At 35.7% G+C, this 20,265-nt stretch overlaps 2 protein-coding genes across 2 annotated transcripts; both read left to right on the forward strand.

The window, feature by feature from the left end:
* Positions 1–3,993: 3,993 nt before the first annotated feature.
* LOC115952099 lies at positions 3,994–8,013 on the forward strand. The gene has a single exon (XM_031069181.1). The coding sequence runs from the start codon at positions 3,994–3,996 to the stop codon at positions 8,011–8,013; it is 4,020 nt and encodes a 1,339-aa protein (XP_030925041.1).
* A 1,468-nt stretch (positions 8,014–9,481) lies between these two features.
* LOC115952891 lies at positions 9,482–18,253 on the forward strand. Its single transcript, XM_031070224.1, has 10 exons — positions 9,482–9,664; positions 9,750–9,813; positions 11,407–11,522; positions 13,059–13,251; positions 14,906–14,955; positions 15,451–15,541; positions 15,638–16,254; positions 17,124–17,348; positions 17,424–17,480; positions 17,686–18,253. Exons 3-10 carry the CDS (start codon positions 11,469–11,471, stop codon positions 17,899–17,901), a joined length of 1,503 nt encoding a protein of 500 aa, XP_030926084.1. The 5' UTR covers positions 9,482–9,664; positions 9,750–9,813; positions 11,407–11,468; the 3' UTR covers positions 17,902–18,253.
* Positions 18,254–20,265: the final 2,012 nt, after the last annotated feature.

Raw genomic sequence — 20,265 nt, forward strand, 5'->3', positions numbered from 1 at the left:
TTCTTTATGTTAGCGATAAGATTATGTGAAAAACCAATATTAACTTATTATGGACAAATTTTGACTACAAATCTGGTTGTAGTTAATTACTACAATTCTCACTAAAAAATATATATATAATTTGAAAATTTAACTGTTGAATTATATATTCTTTGTGTTCTTAACAAGAGTGTCAAATTCTGTGTCAATCGGATGTTATTTACTATTTGATTCATAAACTTAATTTTTATACATAATTTTAGACTACAAAAACTTGAAATTTAAAATTTGGAATAATAGCATAGCTATTGATCTTTGATCTTTTGGAAACTTTGTAAGCATAGCATAGAATATATAAGAAGAAAATATAATTCAATGATAGATTTGTCAAAATTTACATCCAATAAAAAGATATTGAGTATAGTTGTAGTCATTGCCCACAACATAGTTTGTGACAATCTTTGTCCCTCCTCAATAGCACTTCTTTGGAATTCAAACTAAGATGTATGACTAAATTCAATACTAATTTAATTGTACAATCTTTGATTTTTTTTTTTTTTTCATCTTCTTTATAAAAAAATTGCATATTTATTTAGTATAACTTATTTTTATTGATTTATTTTGTTTTAAAAAATAAGTAAAGAAACTAGAAAAAAGTGAGACTTCTAAAGTTGTATACATTCTAAATTAGTTGTTCATTAATCCATCACACACACAGATTTTATTTAAGGTTTTTCTTTAGTTGTGTGATTAGAAATTTCATCTTAGGATCATACTGGCACATGTTGAAGTGGAGTTTAGTAAAAGCCTAATGTTAATAGCATATTTTATTGGGACACGTCTTGTGTTCAATGCATCAATACATTAAACACAAGGTTAACCCATTTTATGGAGAAACTATACCATGTTTCGGTAATACCAACTCAGTATCTGGTTTGATATTTCCTATCCAATAAATGAGTGACATCTGTTTCAAAAAAATCACATCAAACTACTCTAATAAATTAATCACAATCTTCTATATTATCGGGAAGATAAATTAATCATTTATTGGAATAATCTGATATGATTTTTTGAAACATGTGTCATTTATTTATTGAGTAAAAAAATACCAAAACAAAAACTGAGTTGATATTACCAAAACATAGTATACTTTCTCCATTTTATGATATCTTACATTCAAAGTTCTAACTCTACCTTTCCTTCTCTACTATGTACTTATATAATAATAATAATAATAATAATAGCTGATATTTATTGATCACTAATTATTATGTAATTTAATCGGACCATTTAAGTAATTTAAAAACTTGGGAAATGGCCCCCCCAACCCCAAGTCCACACTTTTGTTGTATAGCCAGTCTGGATTATGAAAGCTTTTAGTCGGTGAATCATGTGAACTCATGCTCGTCCCTAGTTTAGCCACGCGTCAGGAATCTACTGTACACCAATGTTTTTATTTGCATTCCTAATTTGGCAAAGACGCATGGATATGAAAATTTTATATTTTACCCCACTCAATTAAATCAAAACTCTAAATATAGTAGAATATACTCCCTCCGTCCCACTTTGTTTATCCTGTTTGAAAAGTCAAACTTTTTAAGGGAACATCATTTATTGTCTTGTCTACCTTTTAAAAATATATAAATTTCCAAAACTACCCCTAAATAAATTTATCAAAAAATTGAATTAGTAAATTAATAAGGGTATAATAGGAACATTAGTAAATTAATGACTTTTATTTTTAGAAACAGGACAATATTTTGGGACATCCCAAAATGGAATAGAGGACAAACAAAGTGGGACGGAGGAAGTAATTATTTGTGGTTAGATGATATATAATTTACCACCGCACACCCTTAGCTTGATGGTCACTTCATAAGTATAAGTGTTTGTGGAATGTGGGAAGTAAGAACTGCGGTTCAAGTCTCCAAGTGAGAACTTTACACATATATACACTTAAATTAGGTTAGAGTAGAATTTTTATTTTGTATTAAAAAAAAAGATGTTATATAATTTAAGCATTTTCCTATTCAAGCTAGATGTGGATTTATAAATGGTGTTGGTATTTTTCCTTAAATAGATAAGACAGAATTTTAATAGGAGATTCTATAATAATGGTTTTTTATCATTAGATTATGATACTAAATTATTTTTAGTGTAGATGAAATGTGAACCTTAGATCTCTCAATATTATTAAGATTTTTTTGACAAATAAAATATAAATTTAATATATGATGTTCACTAATTGGTTTTTAGTGTAGATAGGTTTGAACCCCGCAAAGGAAAACAATTTAGAATAACTAAAAGAAGTTTTAAAACTCCTTTTAGTTATTAGGTAGGTATTGGAGTCTGTTTGTATTCCTAATTTTATAAGGAAATGACAACGTAACAAATAGAAATATTTATGTAGTGTCAGTGTTTCTCTGATCTAATGGTTTTCAGGGCTCCATCACCTGCTAACATTAGACTGTAGAATGTTCTTGTGAGTGTTTTTGTTTGTATCCTTGAAGTAACTAGCTTACTATCAAGGCTTGTAGGGCTTTGTTTCTTGGGGTTCTAGGAAACAGTAAGTGCTTTGAGTGTTTGATCTCACAGTTTTATCTATGGACGATATCATGAATGGATGGAAAAAACTATCCCTCTCAGACAGGGAAGGGGGTGAATTCAAATTTCAGGCGCAGCACAAATCTCAAGAGTTCTCGATTGTGGCGAAGTTCTTCACACCTAGAGCTCTAAATGTGGAAGCAGTAGCGCGCACTTTTAACCCTATCTGGAGATCAAAGAATGGGTTTCAGATCCAAAATCTTGGTGAACACCGATTATTGTTTCTTTTTGAAAATAAATCAGATGTGGAAAGGGTCTTACGCAATGGAGCTTTGACAAGCATGTTATTGTACTACAATACTTTGACAAAACCCTCCCTTTGCGTGATGTGGTGTTTAAGGAGACCGTTTTTTGGGTGCAAGTGCATGACATACCGATTACATACATGAACCAAGCTACGGCTAAAGCTTTGTGTGCATCGATTGGAGAGGTGATACATGTGCCGGGGAATTCTCCCTTGGGCGGAAGAGGTTTTATGAGGGTCCGGGTTAGAGTGGATGTTACTCAACCCCTTTGTCGTGGTAGAGTGGTGACTTTGGAGAATGGTGAGCAGTCATGGGTGGCCTTTAAGTATGAGCGGCTACCAATTCTTTGTTATTGGTGTGGACGTCTGGACCATACCGATAAGGACTGCGAAGAATGGATACAGAGTAATGGCACCCTCAAGCTAAAGGACAAAAGGTATGATTCTAGCATTAGAGCCTTGCCTTTCTATCCCTCAAACAAAAATTCTGTTTGTGTGCCTGGTTATTTTGAAACACAGAAACAGAAAATCAAAGAAAGGGCGTCTTCCACGTTGAAATCCAATCGGAGAGGAGAGCCGGATGTTCAGTGCCGGCAACAAGAAAAACCAGATAAGGAAGGTGCGCCAAATCAGGATGAATTTAATGCTGACTTGAATTCAGACAAGCCGGATTCACCGCCTATTTTTCAGAGTCAACATGAGGCCGTTAATGATGAGACAATTTCGGAGCGCACGTCCAGGGATTCTGATCTGCATGGGGTTAGCCAGCTCGCTGATAACTCTTTGGATGACACGGTGGAAGTAACTGGGTCTAATGAGGCCCGTGTGGGGCTAAGCCCAACAAGCATTGGAAGTAAAAAGGCCCCAATAGTGAGACCGGGCCTGGTAAGTGAAGTTTCAGCTAAATGGGTGAGGATGGCTCGGCCCATTATTCATTACGTAGAAGCTAATAACGCTGCACAGCTGGGAAAGCGCCATGTTGAAGCTGCTTCCTCTGAACATCCATAAGCAAAGCGTCGTTTGCAACGAAATGAGGCTACACAGCCACTCTCTTTCTCAACGGTGGAGGCTGCCCAGCAACCCCGCCGATTCCAATGAGTTGGCTGTGCTGGAACGTGCGGGGGCTTGGGAACCAACGCACCGTTCATGAGCTTGCATCGATTATGCGGGCGCAAGATCCTGCTGTCCTGTTCTTGGCCGAGACATGGGCAGACGATGATAGGCTTTCTAAGATTTGTGATGACTTGCATTTTGATGAGAAATGGGTAGTTCCTAGAGTGACAAGGGCTGGCGGTTTGGCCCTCTTATGGAAGAATACAATTCAGATTGATGTGGACTCCTCTTCGCTCAACCATATAGACGTTATAGTCAACAAAGAGAAGGAGGATTCATGGAGGTTCACGGGTATTTATGGGTTTCCGGAGGCTAGCCGGAAAAGTGATACTTGGAGCTTACTGCGTACTCTCCATCGGAAATACACCCTTCCATGGTTGTGCGCCGGCGACTTCAATGAAATTCTAATGTCACACGAAAAGCTTGGAGGGGGACTAAGAAGTGCAGCAGTGATGAGTGAATTCAGAGAAGTTGTGGATGATTGTGGGTTCATGGACTTAGGTTTTGTGGGGAAAAAATATACTTGGAGAGGCAAGAGAGGTAATACCATGGTATTGGAGAGACTTGACCGTGCTCTTGCTACTCATTCATGGCTTGCTCAGAATCCAGCTACTAGAGTTCATTGCTTTCGGTCCAATGTTTCGGATCATTATCCCATTATTATTAATCCTGAAGGGGTTGCAGATAGACCTTGCAAACCCTTTAGGTTTGAACACATGTGGTTGAAAGAAAGTGGGTGTGGTGATACTGTCAAGGAAGCATGGCTGTCTCCTTCCCCTGATTCAAGCTCTCCGTTCATGCATGAAAAAATAAAGCTTTGTGGTATTAGGCTTATGGAGTGGAGCAAGAGATCCTTTGGCAGCGTGAGGAAGCAGTTGGGGGAAAAATCAAAACTTTTGGAAAAGGCTGAATTTGCTGCGGCAAGAGGAGCAGATTATGAGCCAGTGAGATTACTAAAATTGGAGGTTAATGAATTGTTGGACAAAGCGAGCCTAATGTGGCAGCAGAGGGCTAGAGCTTTGCATCTTAAGTGTGGTGATCAAAACACACGGTTTTTCCACAACAAAGCTTCTCAGAGATTTCGACGCAATAGGATTATGGGTTTATTGGATGATTCTAATTCATGGTGCACAGATACTAAGCAGGTGGCTGATATTATAGTTGGGTTTTATTCGAGGTTGTTCACATCGGAGAGACCAGCCAATGCCCAAGGTATTTTGGAAGTGATACAACCAATAGTCACTGAAGAAATGAACACCAACCTAACTAGAGAATTTACGAGACAAGAGGTTGATCTTGCTTTGAAGGAGATGGCCCCACTTAAGGCTCCAGGACCCGATGGTATGCCTCCTCTTTTCTTTCAGTCTTTTTGGCCTTTGATTGGTGATGATGTCTCTAAAGCTGTCTTGGATTGTTTACATTCTTGTTATATCCCTAAAGAGTTCAATTTCACATATGTGACTCTTATTCCTAAAGTGAAAAATCCTGTAAAAATTGCTGAGTTCAGACCGATAAGTTTGTGTAATGTTATTTATAAATTGATTTCAAAGGTTCTAGCAAACCGATTGAAAGCTTTATTGCCTTCTATTGTGTCTGAGAATCAAAGTGCCTTTCAAGCTGGGAGGGTAATCACAGACAATATCCTCATGGCATTTGAAACTTTACATTACATGAAAACTCAGCAAACTGGCTCCACAAGTTTTATGGCTCTCAAACTCGACATGAGTAAGGCGTATGACCGAGTTGAATGGTCTTTCTTGGAATGCTTGTTAAGAAAGTTGGGTTTTCATAACCGTTGGGTTGATCTTATGATGGAGTGCATTACTACTGTCTCTTACTCCATTCTGATCAATGGGGAGCCTTCACAAACCATCTATCTTAGCAGAGGATTGCGACAAGGGGATCCTATCTCTCCATACCTATTCCTCCTTGTTACAGAGGGTTTGCATGGCCTTATTTCAAAAGCGGCCACTTCTGGTGATATTAGAGGTATATCTATATGCAGGAATGGACCTCGCTTAACCCACTTATTTTTTGCAGATGATAGTCTTCTTTTCTGTAGAGCTTCTTTACAGGAATGCAATCACATACAAACCCTTCTGGCTACTTATGAGCAAGCTTCTGGGCAACAGCTTAATCGGGAAAAGACAACGCTGTTTTTCAGTAAAAATACGGGCATAGAGGTCCAAGAATCTATCAAAGATTTGTTCGGGGTTCCGGAGATAAAGCAGTATGAAAAATACTTAGGCTTACCATCTTTTGTGGGTAAGCGAAAGAAAGCAAGCTTGGCATACATTAAAGATCGGATTTGGTCTAAGCTCCAAGGGTGGAAAGAGAAGCTCCTCTCCCAAGCTGGTAGAGAAGTCCTTCTAAAGGCTGTGATACAAGCGATCCCAGCCTACTCTATGAGTTGCTTTAAACTCCCTATTTCACTTTGCCAGGAGATTGAGACTTTGATTCGTCAGTTTTGGTGGGGACAACGTGGTACAAGAAGACGTATTCATTGGGTAAAATGGCGCACTTTGTGTAGGTCAAAAGCCTATGGAGGTATGGGGTTTAGGGAACTCAGAAATTTTAATGACGCCATGCTCGCCAAGCAAGTATGGCGCCTATTAAAAAATCAAGACTCCTTATTTTACAGGTTCTTTAAATCAAAATATTTCCCTCATGGATCTATTTTTGATGCTAAAGACACTAAAGGCTCTTTTGCATGGAAAAGCATTTTGAAGGGTAGAGAGCTCATTAAGGGGGGATTGAAATGGAGAATTGGAGATGGTGCACAAGTGCGCATTTTTCATGATTCTTGGCTGCCTGGGTCTCAACATGGTAAGGTGGTTTCCCCTGCCCCTGAAAGCCATGAAAATGCCTTGGTGTATAGCCTAATTAACCATGAAGAAAGGAGTTGGAATGTGGATGAGATTGACAGAGTATTCTTACCAGAGGAGGCAGCCACCGTTAAGGCTATCCCACTGAGTTTGTTTGCTCAGAACGATCTTCCCTTTTGGCCGTTTTCCCGTGATGGAAGGTTTTCGGTAAAATCTGGTTATCACCGTTTAATGGAGCTTGATGAAACAGAGATGCATGGTACGACGCCCACTGGGAATGCAGCTCCGGTTTGGAAGACCATTTGGCGCATGAACGTGCCAGATCGTGTTAAGTCTCTCGTATGGCGAGCTGGGAGAGATGCCCTTCCTACACGAGTGAATTTGGTCCGGCGAAGAGTCCTTACGGATGCGTTATGCCCAGAATGTAAGGTGCAGTCGGAGGATACGCAGCATGCTCTCTGGTCCTGCCCGATTCTAAAGGATGTGTGGAAGGTGAATTTTGAGAAGCTTGTGACAGACACGGGATCTTGCTCCAATTTTCTGGAAGTTCTGGAACGTGCAGCAGCGGAAAAACCGTCGTTGGATCTGTTTGCAATGATCGTAGCAGAAATATGGCAGCGCCGAAACAAAGCTCGTGTGGGAGAGCCTACTGTACCGGTCTGCCAGGTTGCTCTTAAGGTCACTTGTGCGCTTCAGGAATTCCAGCAACTCCGCCCCATCCATGCTGTGATTCCAAGAACAGCCCGTGCAGTAAAATGGAGGCCTCCCTCTGCAACATGTGTGAAGGCGAACTTCGACGATGCTATCTTTTCCCAAGATGGACTAGCTAGCGCCGGAGTGATAATCCAAGATGAGCAAGGATTGGTTATGGCTGCTTTATCACAACAAATTCCATCACCTGCTTCGGTGGAGATGGTGGAGGTGTTAGCAGCTCGTCGGGCTTTGGTTTTTGCTAAGGAACTTGGGTTTGATAGGTTGATCTTGGAAGGTGACTCTGAGACAGTTATCAAGGCTATTCTTGGTGACTATATGGACTGCTCCTATTTGGGTCATGTACTGAAGGATATTAAGTTCTTGTTTTCTAGTTTTTCTTTCATTTCAGTCAAGCATATTCATAGGGAAGGGAATTGTGTTGCTCACAAACTTGCTAGACGGGCTATTAGAGATCCTTTTCTTGTCTGGATGGAGGCTGTTCCTCCAGATATTTTTGATGTTTATCAACTTGACCTCCTGAGGATGCATTAATAAATTTAACCCAAGGGGGTTGTTTCTCAAAAAAAAAAAAAAGGTTTGAACCCCAAATTCCTTGCTTGATGACAATATATTTTACCAATTGTACTAGTTAGAATTCACCTACACTCCTAAACTGAGGTTATTTGGATTTTATACTATGAAGTTTATCTCCATTAAAAAAGGCAGCCACTTTGTTAGTAGACCTATTAGCATGGCTATCAAGTGACATTTGGAGTTTAATCTATAGCTTTTTTTGCCACATTAGCAAAATGGTGGGCTACTTTTGTTAACACATGTAAATTTTAGGATATAAAATTTAAATAGTTCCAAATTTTAAAGGTATACTTTGCCATTTACACAGTAAGTTGGGGAAAAAAAAATAGCTGTATTTAAAAATGGTATAAATGCATAAGAACAAAAAAGAAAACACAACCATTTTTTGTATTTTTGAGAGTACAGTATTAGGATATAAATTTATCGATAACAACAAAGCAGGCAAATTCAGCCATGGATGTAACCTGAACCAACCTGTGGGCTATATATGTAGCCTAGAGCCTAGCTTAAAATAAATGGTTAAAACTGAAAATATCTTTCTTCTTAAAAAAAATAAAAAACTGAAAAAAAAAATAATAATAATAATAAATGACTAAATGACGCGATAAGGAATTATCCCCCGGATCTGGTGCCACGCATCATCATCATCGCAGCCCTTTTGACGGTGCACGCTAATAATTTAACGATTGTCAAAAATCTATATTTATTTTGGATTTTGCTAATGCGTACTTAAGGGTAAATAATAATTTTTATTTTTAGAAAATAAAAGAAATTTTAAATTAAAAAAGTATTGACAATTTTTTCATTTCTTAAAAAAATGTTTCTAAAAATAAATAGGGCTCATATTAATCAGACACATTTATTTTTGAGAGAGTTTTACGGCTGGTTTGGTAAAATTCTAGTTACGTTGTTTTATATTTTTTTAAATATGTGAGTGGAAAAGTGTGTGAAAATATATGTAATGTTATTTAAACACTTATAATAAACGGATTCTAATTTCTGACGTCCATTTCTGATGGTAACTTTTTATTATTAGATCGAGATACTAATCGATTTTTGGTGTAAACAGAAATTAAATTCTAAATATCTTATCCAATCATTAAAAATTTTACCAATTAAACTAACTGAAGCGTACCTAATTTTGTTTTCAAACGTGGACTACGAGCAAATTGAAGACTGAGTATACAGTAAAAAAAGCAACGAGTAACGCTCTTTATTAAATGTTTACCACGTGGCTTACCTCACTCGCTCTCTCTTATAAATCACATTCATTTCACAAACAAGAAATTAGGTCACGAACTCAACTGTGTCAGTGTGTGTGTCAAATAAATTTATTGAATAGGTCGAAAAATACTAAAATTATAAAATAAATAAATAAAACACAGAGAGAAAAAAAAAACATTTAGATTCCATCGAATAAAGAAAGAGAAAGAGAGAAAGAAAACGCACCCATCCATTTTTTTTTTTTTTTTTTGTTTGTTGGTTTTTCTAATTCGTCTATATTATCATCCCTCGTTTCGTGTCGCTTTTTGGCGGTTTTAAGGCTTTGCAGTTTCGAACATTCGCTCGAATTTCTCTCACTCTCTCTCTCTCCATCGCTCACTCACAGGTTAGATCTCTTTCTCTCTCTAACTCTGCTTTTTTTTTTTTGATTTATGGTAGATCGTGATTTTGTTTGTGTTTTTTTGGTTTAGATTGTCTGAGCTTACAGATCGGAGAGTTTGAGGTCGCTGGGATTTACTTTTACCGATGAATGAGGTATTTTTTTTTAAAAAAAAAAATTTGGTACTTGTTTGGTTGCGGAGAAAACGAAGGAAAATGATGGGAAATATATTAACTTCCGTGTTTTTTTTTTTTTAATTTTAATTTTTATTAAAATAAACACCTTTGACTAAGCTAAGGTAAACAGTTCGGGTACAGCTCACGTTGTTGTCTTTTTCATTTTTATTTTTTAATTTTTTAAAAAAATGTGTGTATGGCCCTAAATGATTTGCTTGTCTGTGTGGTCCTAGATCATGAAGATTATAATATTAGATGATTTATCTTCTTTAGATTTCTTCATTTTTTTATTTTTTAAATTGATTTTCTTTTTTTCCCCTTTTATGAAAATCTTTGATTTTATTTTAAATTTATTGATTAATTACTTTTGTGATTAGATGGGTATTGCATATTAATGCAGATGGTTGTTTTTGGTCCATCTTGTAGTTATAAAAATTCATGGGCAAATTCTTTCATGGTGGATTCCCCATTCATAAAAAGATAGTCATTACTCATTAACAGTGACATTAGAGGACATAGGAGTGATCACAATAAATGATCAAAATAGACACAAAATTCTAGAATTGATCCTTGGTCTATATATATATATATATGGAGTGGTGTCCCGGCCTTTGGCTACACTATTCCACTCCCTGCCCATGAGACGCCTCGGAAATTCATGGAGACTTTGTGGTGGATTGAACTTGTAATATGAGAGTTTTTTTTTTTTTTTTTTATAAAAAAAATGTTGAGATTTACACTAGTAACAGCAATGATTATAAGGGGTAGCACAGTTAGTTGGGGATCATGCTTCAAGAAGTGGATGTCAATATCCTGAATCTCTCCTTTCCCTCCCTATGGTGTCAAAACCTACTTGTAAAAAAAATGATGGTTTGATGATTTAGGAAGATGGCGATGATAGATCTGAACATGGGATGTTAAATGTTGGTCAGAAATACTTTAGGCTTTTAGGCTGTAGCGCAACTTTGTAAGCACAATATTGCAAAAGGGGGGAGTAGAAGTTGAGCTAGGAGTTCAATTCTTAAAGGGCCAAAACCAAATGTTTCACCTAGTTCCTACTTGAGGAAACTAATATCTAAACTTTGAGAATTATGATGCATAAGAGGTTATCTACTTATAAATGGGAATAAGTAATTATGCGTTATGTTTGGCCGTGTGTTATGACTATTCCTTCATACTCTTTGTTATTGTACCTTACAACTCTGCAGATAAGGAAAAATGCGCAAAAAGGATTAGAATATCAGAAAGTATACTCTATGTCATATGTAATATTAGAAGAGATGAATGCAAATATGCTTTTACTTCGTTTATGAGGATCTTAAAGTATTTTCTTTTACCCCTAATGTCACCTTTTTATAAAGCTATTTTCTTCTAGTAATTCTGTGGTGCTTTATTCTCATTTTAATTTTTTTTTTGGTCACTTTTAATTGTTTATGATTGACCTGAATCTACTTATTTAAAAAAAAAAGAAGTTTTATGATTGACCTGAATCTGTATAGTTTGTCTACTTGGGCATTTTCTGATGGCCACGACAATAAATTTTACTAATATGTCTTTTCCTGTATGTGCTAGGCACAATGAGCCAACTGATGCATCATTGAAACTGTCATTTCAAGCTTAAGAGGATAAATGATATGGATAAACAAGCACATTTTCATAAGAAGGTTGCTAACATGAAATGCCAGAGGGTGAGAATATCTTACTGGGTGTTGCTTTTATTATTATGCCAGAGGTTGCCAACAAATCATGTTTTTAATTTGGAATGACTTGTGATTTTTTTTTCTTCTTTCAACATTGCAACTTGCAAGGAAAGGATTTACATACGTTACTATTTCATTAGATTGTGCAGAGTCATTATTATAACATGGAAAACTTCTAAAAGTAAGAAACTTAAGATTAGGGAAAGCAACTAGGCAAAGAAATGAGTTTGTCAAACTAAAGTATGTGATGTCTAATATTTAATTATAAAAAAGGGTTGAGTGAAAAGCGTTTTCATTCAACTCATTACAATTGGTAGGAAAAATACTAGAAAATCTGGTCAATAATTTCACCCAAGCTGATCAAACTTTTAACAATTTTTAAACGATGGAGTCTTATATCTTTCTGGTCTTTATAACATTTTTCATGTGTGGAGTCATGATAACATAATATGATGTTTGCGCTTTTGAAATGAATATATTTCCTTCTCTGTTAGTTACACATGTAACCAGTTGGGTTAGAACCCATGGCATCATTGTCCCCCCATACTTGGAGAAAACGAAGTTCCATTTGAGCCAGAGCTCATTGGAAAATTTGTTAAAATTAACAAACTTAAGATTAGGTAAAGCAACTAGGCAGAAAATTGGGAGTATCAAAGTTATTAAAAAAAAAAGAAAAAAGAAGAAGAAGAAAGAGACGAGTCTAATATTTAAGCATAAAAAGGGGTTTTCTTTAACTCATTGTAAGTGTTAAGCAAAATACTAGAAAATCTGTTCAATTTTAATCCCAGCTGATTAAAATTGAAAAAATTTAAAGCAATTGAGTCTAATTCTCTTTGAATGTTTTAGGAAGCTTTTTTGTTTTTTAAATGAAATGTCGTAGGAAACTTTGGTTCTGCATGATTTGTAAGATGGTACTTTAATAAGGGATTCAAGTAAAAATTTACATAAGTAGCATAAATATGATTAGGAGCTGACTGATCAAAAAAAGAAAATAAAAAGGGATTAGGATCTGGTAGGATAATGGCAAGGGATTGTGGTTAGTGTGTTTCTGACTTTCTGACCAAACATACAAAACACCGTTTCACGCAATTCAAAAGAAACCTCTTTGTGCACTGCTTGTGTGCCTTGTTTTCTCTGTATTTTCTTTTATCATATTTCAACAAAGTTTATTATTTATCAAAAAAAAAAAAAAAAAAAAAATCTTAAAAAGTTGAAGTGAGGAGTGTGAGAGGTTTCATGAGCATGGAATATTTTTTTTTTGAACTTATCTGTTTGCATGATAGTGGCATAAAATAAGCGTATTTGGGCCTTAAGATGTTTGCATGTTTTGTATGATGCATGTCCCAGTTCATATTACATATTTTAAAAATGTTTTCTTAAAATTGCTAATGGAAAAAATTGTTTCCATAAAGTCAGTTTATGTAATTCCTGCCATAGAATATGCCTGTCTGTATCTTGACCTTTCCTTAACTGTCTCTTGTGACATTGTCCTTTACAAACATCCTTTTGTTGTTCGCTTTGTAGGTAAAAAAAGAAGAATCATTTGTTTCTGCTTTAGACGATGAAGCGATTGAAGTTGAGAACTTACTTGCGGAACCAAAAAATGAGCATGTTTCAGTAGATGGTGTCCTGAGCTTTGGTGGGGAGAATCTGGGAAAAGGCTTGCAAATGGATGATTTCTCCTGTGGATTTGAGTATGGACTAAGAACAAATAGTGGTAATACTCTAATGACTTGTCAGCTGGCTCCTTGCTGTTGCTTTTATCTTTGAAAGAATGTATATCATGGTCCGCTTGTTTAGATAAAGGGGAGAAGATAGAAGTTTCAGGAGTACTTGATAACACCCTCTCTGTCTAATCCATCATGATTATCGTGAGTAAATTTGGAATATTTTCTTGGGTTCATAAACTTTGTTGAACAGACTGAATCCCCCTCCCCCTCCCTTTTTTTCTCTCTAATGATATCATCCCAACCTGTTGTGGCTGAAGATTACCTAAATATTGCAGAAGTAAAAAAAAGAATGTGAGAACACCTATATATACATTACTCAAAAAGACGATGGAGATGAGTTTCATAGAGTTTTCAGCACTTCCTCAAAAAGTTTGAAACAGATTTTTGTGGGAATGATTCCTTGTGTCTGTAGTATGCACCTAGGTTGTCACACACAAACAGCATTGCAGGGAATTTAATTTTTAAATTTTTTTTACATTAATTTTGATCACTATATAATCTTTAAATTTGGACTTATATTTCCCTCCATTATTTTTTATGATTATGTTGTTTCATAGTTGAGTGTTTTCTGTCTCTGAGAAATTACTAGTGAAATTTGATACAGTATTGAGTGGGGATATTAATATCTGTAAATGAGCCAAGCTGAGTCATATTCAGGATTGGTTTATTAATTTTTACTTGAGCTCCTCATTAAGTTAGATTACATATTCAAGCTTGGTTCATTTTCTTATCTAACAAGGCTTGTTCATGAGTTATTTGATTAACTTATCTTTCTCCTATGTGTGGTAAACATTGTGGCTAAAAAGGTTTACGCCTTTACAAATCCATGCTAATAATTACCAACTAAATTATAGTTGAAATTATATTATTTGAGTTAATTAGATAGAATGATTTTCATTAATGAACTTTTTATTTTATTTATTTATTAATAAGTTAGTGAATCTTGAACCCACGACCTCGTCCTCCACCAAGCATATATAAAGGGAGGAGTTGTTGATTGAGTTAGATCTCATTGGTAATCAACTTATAAGAATTAGATTCACCAACCTTGTATTGGTAAAACTACAAACTACTGTTTAACTTATTTACAAAATTACATAATCCAATCTCAAACTCCCTCTCTCTCTCAATATATTTTTTGATAAATATATGAAGATAAACATATAATATTATAATATACTCAAATTGAGCCTCATACTCACATACATGTTATTAAGTTTGAGCTTGGCTCATTTAATAACCAAGCTTAAACCTAGGCTTGATCTTAGCTCATTGCTAAATAAATGAACAAAAACAAGTTTTTCAAGCTGATCACAAGTTGTTCATAAATACCTTGATTCATTTACAGCCCTAATTGGAATACATACTTGCACAGTCATATCAGAGTGCATTAAGGGATTCTAATGTTTGACAGACATCTTATTTAAAAAAAAAGGGATTCTAATGTTTGACGCAGATATCCTGGATATCTGTACTTAGAGATAATTTGATACATTTACGTAGGTTAACCCAAGAGCTGTACATCTGGTGTTCACCTTTTTCCTTGACAATTTTAGCTTTCTGGCTATTTGCATGTTTTCTGCTTTTCCTGTTTACTTTGTTTATCATGCTAATACTGGTGAATATTTTATTCATCTCAAGGTGGGTTGGATTCTAATACTACTCAGGAAGGAGAAGATTTACAACTTGAAGTACGTATCTGTTTTTGTGGATATTTATACATCATGACACTTTTATTATTCTGTATGATTTTCTTTTACCTTGTGAATACTTCTATTTACCACTCGAGGGCATGGCTTAGTGGTAGGAAGTTTGAGTAGTGGCAAGCCCCATTATTGCTTGGGCGGTTGCACGCCATATAAGAATAGGGTTTAAGTGGGTGGGGACAATGACCACATGCACAAGTGCCCCTTTTATTCTGTCAACAAAAAAAAAAAAAAGTGTATACTTCTATGTAATTGGTTGTTCCCCATTTTGGCACTTTTTAAATTAATTACTTATCAGAAGAATACACTCAAATTTTCTTTGCAAAAGTCATCCATCAGTTCTGGCTTGCTTGAATTTGAATTTTCATCCCCTTTTGAGAACTATGCACTTCTAGAACTGTTTTGATGCTGCTAATTTATGAGCAACATCAAAAAAAAAAAAAATTGTTTGTGATTGATCTCTGATTAATGTTTTAGTAGGTTCTTGATGGATTTCTGGATGAAGTTGAGGAAGTAGATGATCTGGAAGCGACACATGGTCTCTCCAATGCATGTGAAGATTTTCTTCTGGGTAAATTTTTATGATGTCTCATTTGCTAATCTGCTATTGTAACTTGATTAGATTCAGTCAATGTGATACTTTCTCGCCTTTTCTCTGCAAGAACAGACATTGAATTTGAGAAAGTTGAATTGATTTCTGGTCCTCGTGTGGGATCATACGTGGGAAACTCAAGCTCGGAGAGTCAGTCTCCTGGATTAAGTGGAAGTAGTAATGGTGCTGTAGGGATTTCAGAGTCATCAACAGTGACTATTCCAACATCCGAATGCAAGAATGGTGCTATTAACAAGGCATTAACCTGTGAGTTACATGGTGGCTTCAGGAGCAAATGTGGATGTCAAACACCAGCTGAAGGCCTTGCTTCACTTGAATTAAGGAAATTTGATGACTTTGATAATGACGATAAGAGCTTTTTAGAAGCGAGCAAGATTGGTGGAGTTCTTAGAGAGAAGAGATTGCGTAAGCCTACTAGGAGGTACATTGAAGAAGTTCCAAATAAAAAACCGAAATGTTTGAAGGGAAGAGAAAAATATTTGGCTGCTGCTACAAAAGATACAAGTCTGAAGGTTAGATCTCATAGTGAACTTCATAATGTGAGACGTAGAGCATTAACAGTAGTTCATGGGGAGAAACCTTTGCGTGTTGCTAGTATTCAGTCAGTGTCTGAAGTTCGGGCACGGAGGGGACGGCCAAAGAAACAGGCGACAAAACAGGCGCCAATTTTGGTAAGGAAGTCCTAACCCATCACATCCTCTCATTTCTTCCAGTAATTTAGAGGCTTCATTGAACTCAAACCCCTCTCTCCCAATATGTGTGTGTGCAGGCTTATAAACATGCTCACATGTTTCCATGGCTTAGTTGAGTTGAAACGTGTCCAATCTTTTGTAAAACAAAATTACAATAACTGTCTTTGGAGTATATTTTTGAAATGGTAAAACTATATTGTCAGTTTCAGATTACTATCTACTTTTTTTTTTTTTTTTATATCAAGATGTTAGCAGTTAGTGGCCAAGGGGCTATGGTTTTAATTAGTCATTTGTACTGGCCAGGAGCAATGTGGCCCTCTGAGATGAGAGCCTGAGGGTCTTATGATATATTTAACATTTTCAGTCAGGATTTTGTTGTTGCATTTCAGAGGGATCTGCATCCTAACATTTGTCATTAGCCACCAATGAGCTCTAGCTCAAATGGTACGTCCTCTCACGAAAGTGAGTGGAGGGTGAGGTTGTGGGTTCAAAACCCACTAGATGTGCATTACTTATCAGTAAAAAATAAAATAAAAAAGGACATTTGCCATCAGGCATATTTTATGCCTGCATATATCCATAAATATTTTGATTCTTGTAGACTGATTTGTTTTTGGTTGTACCTTATTGATGAAATTGTCCTTTGTCTATCAAAAAGGATATAACTGAAATTTTCAGGGGAAAATTGATTTTTTTCCATATTCAATGATAGGTAAGTTTTCTGTTCTTTTCCATCCTTGCACGGGAAGTATTGTTTTGCTTGAAATGCTGAGGTTTGGTAGACATGATCATGTGCTGCTGTAGTTTCAGAATATCAAATATTTAAGTTTATATATGATCATGTGCAGCTGCCTGAATCTGATGAGGAACCTCTCTCATCTGAGTCTGAAGATGACCGTGTGACAAAGAAAAAATCTAAAAAGCATGATCGGAGAAAGCATCAAAGGATGTGGACCCTTTCCGAGGTGATGAAGTTGGTTGATGGTATTTCTGATCATGGAATAGGCCGATGGACTGATATAAAGAGGAACCTGTTTTCAGCATCTGCTTATCGCACTCCTATTGATCTCAGGGTATTTTACAATGCCTTTCTAATTAAGCAGTTGTATTTAAACATGAAATTTCGCTTACTATCCATGACTCTGCAGGACAAATGGCGAAATCTTTTGAGAGCTAGCGGTGCACAAAAAGCAAGCAAAAAAGGGGTTAGCTCTCTTACTTTCTTTTATTTGCAAAGAGTTAGTTAAACTTGTTATGATATATACTATATTACAACTATTCTAGTGCTTGAAGGATTTTATGCTGAATCACTGTAATAAAAGCACATTTGTTCTTCATTTTAAGTTGCAAATGTCATCTGGACTTGTTTTGGTACAATCAATAATAATGTTAATTTTATGGCAAATGCAGGTTGAGCAGAAGCAGGAGCATGCCTTGCGTCCCTTACCAACTTCTTTGCTAAAACGAGTCCGTGAACTAGCCAAAATTCATCCATATCCAAGGGTGCGCATGTCAAAGAAATCAAGTCTAGGTCAAGTTGCCCCTCTCATGCTTCCTGGGCCAAGTAAAGGTGCACCATCTAATCTTGGCGGAGGAAGAACTGTACGTAGGAAGAACTGTACTTGAAGGACCATTTCGCCATCTGCAGTAAAGCAATAGTCAGGAATATTAAATTAATTTTTAGTTGTAAAAATCTGCATTTTGGATTACAAATCTTGTTAGCTATGCTCTGCACATAAACATCTAATTCTCGGATCTTCTCAAAACTCTGGTTAGAGAATGTGATGTATGTTGCAAAAGTGTCTAAAATTTCCATTGTAATAGATGCTAGCAACTAACTGATATGCTTAAACAATAGTAGTTTATCTTTGACAATTCGAAACCCCATGCACGGCCTGATGTTCTTAACGGCCTTGGTTTAAAGGGTCGATTATGTAAAAAGTCTTTTTCTCTGATTTAGAATTATTATTGCTGATGATGAATCTGCCATTTTGGAGTTTTAAGGCTTTAAGCTAGTTAGTTTTAGACTTTTAGTTGATGGGTGTGGTGGTTGAGTTGGGATTTTCTGTGGAGAAAGTGGTGGGAGGATTTGCAGGTGTTTTGTTGGGTTTGCTATGTAATATCCATCTTTGGAGTTGCATATAGCAAGAACTTTAAGTAGAGATTAAAACATTGGAGGTTCTCTCTTTATTCTGTTATATTTAAATTTTAATTAATTTGATTTTGGATGATTCATACTTTTTATTATGTAAAAGCGGTAGGGTCCTTGGGTTGAATTTATTGGAGGAAATTGAGATTTTGGGATTGTCACCATTTATACTTATTTGTTTGTCTTTCTCCTTTTTTGGCCCAATATCATTCGTATTGGTTTGGGAATTACCATCGGGGGGAAATGGATAGGAACGTGACATCTAAAACCTGGAAGTTTCTTCCATAGCTGCATTAACGAGAGCATCTTTTGCACAGTTTTATAAGGACAGAAAAGATAAGATGCAGTATTCTTCTGCTTCGTCCAAATTCAATTCTTATGTTGACAACAAATAATTTGCACAGGCTCTTCGAGTGAGACCGTTATTCAAACTTTATATGTAAAAGCATTGGAGAACATGTAAGTGTTGAAAATATGCTCTTTGGGCTCGCCCTAACGATTAAGGATTGCAATAGGGTGGGATGGAGTTGGATTAGAGGTGCTCCTCTCCCTGTCTCCTTTTTGCGAAAAAAACTGAGTGGGGCAAAAATAAGGCAATTAGAGGCGGGATGAGTTGGAGGTATTTTGCCATTTCTAATGAAATGGTTTTGACATTAATGTGAGAGAGAGAGAGAGGCAATTGGAGGCGAGATGAGTTGGAGATATTTTGTCATTCCTAATGAGATGGTTTTGACATTAATGAGAGAGAGGCAAAAATAAGGCAATTGGAGGCAGGACGAGTTTGAGGTATTTTGTCATTCCTAATGAGATGGTTTTGACATTAATGTGAGAGAGAGAGAGAGAGAGAGCTTTGAAGAATAGTAATAAAATATCTAAATAAATAAATTAGGAATATATTATGTATAAAAAAGATTAGATATGCGAAACTCACCCCCACCTAAAAAGGTGATATAGCACGATATGCAAAACTGGCTTCCAACCATTAGTATATTTCATCCCTACTAATCTTACAATGAAACATACATTATTATGATTTCTAAGTCAGCTATAAACAAGCCGAGTCAAACCAAGTTTAAATGTTTAAATTTGTTAATTTAATTTTATTTCGAACATGAGTCGAGCTTGAACTTATTACCAAATAAGATAACATGTTCAAGTTTAGTTGATTTTCTTGTCAAATAAGCTCAAGCTTTTTCATGAGCGAGTTGATTAACTTATTCTTTTTCTATTTATAGTAAAGCCATAACTAAAATTTTTTATCCCTTCACAAATTTATGAATTTTTACTACAAATAATAATTTGATATCATATGAATCTATTAAAAAACTTATATAATCTAATTTTAACTTTGTGTAAGATAATTTTAGACAAGTATAATATTATATATACTTGAATGGAGTCTCATCATGTTTACAAGCTTGTTAACAAACACATTATTATGTTTAAGCTTGGCCCATTTGATAGTTGAGCTTAAACTTGGACTTGAGTTGGACTTAGTTGCTAAATAAACAAATATAAACAAGTCTTTTCCCCGAGTTGAGCTCGAGTTGTTTATAAACAGTTTAATTTATTTAAAGCCTACAATTAAGTGTTAGGGACGTTTTGGAGAGAATGATTTAGAACTTTTCATGAATTCCAACAAAAACAAGACTAAGTGAGATCTTTAGTCAAACTTAATATCTTTTACATACAATATCACGATAGTACTGAACATACACTCTTCAATTTGGATCCTAACGTTCCTATACTGCAATATACATTCTTATGACACCTGAAGTGTTGAGGGACTGCTAGAGATAAAGATTTAGAACTTTCCATGAATCCCAACAAAAAACAAGACT

Source organism: Quercus lobata, chromosome 7 (genome assembly GCF_001633185.2).
Source record: "Quercus lobata isolate SW786 chromosome 7, ValleyOak3.0 Primary Assembly, whole genome shotgun sequence".
Classification (NCBI taxonomy): domain Eukaryota; kingdom Viridiplantae; phylum Streptophyta; class Magnoliopsida; order Fagales; family Fagaceae; genus Quercus; species Quercus lobata.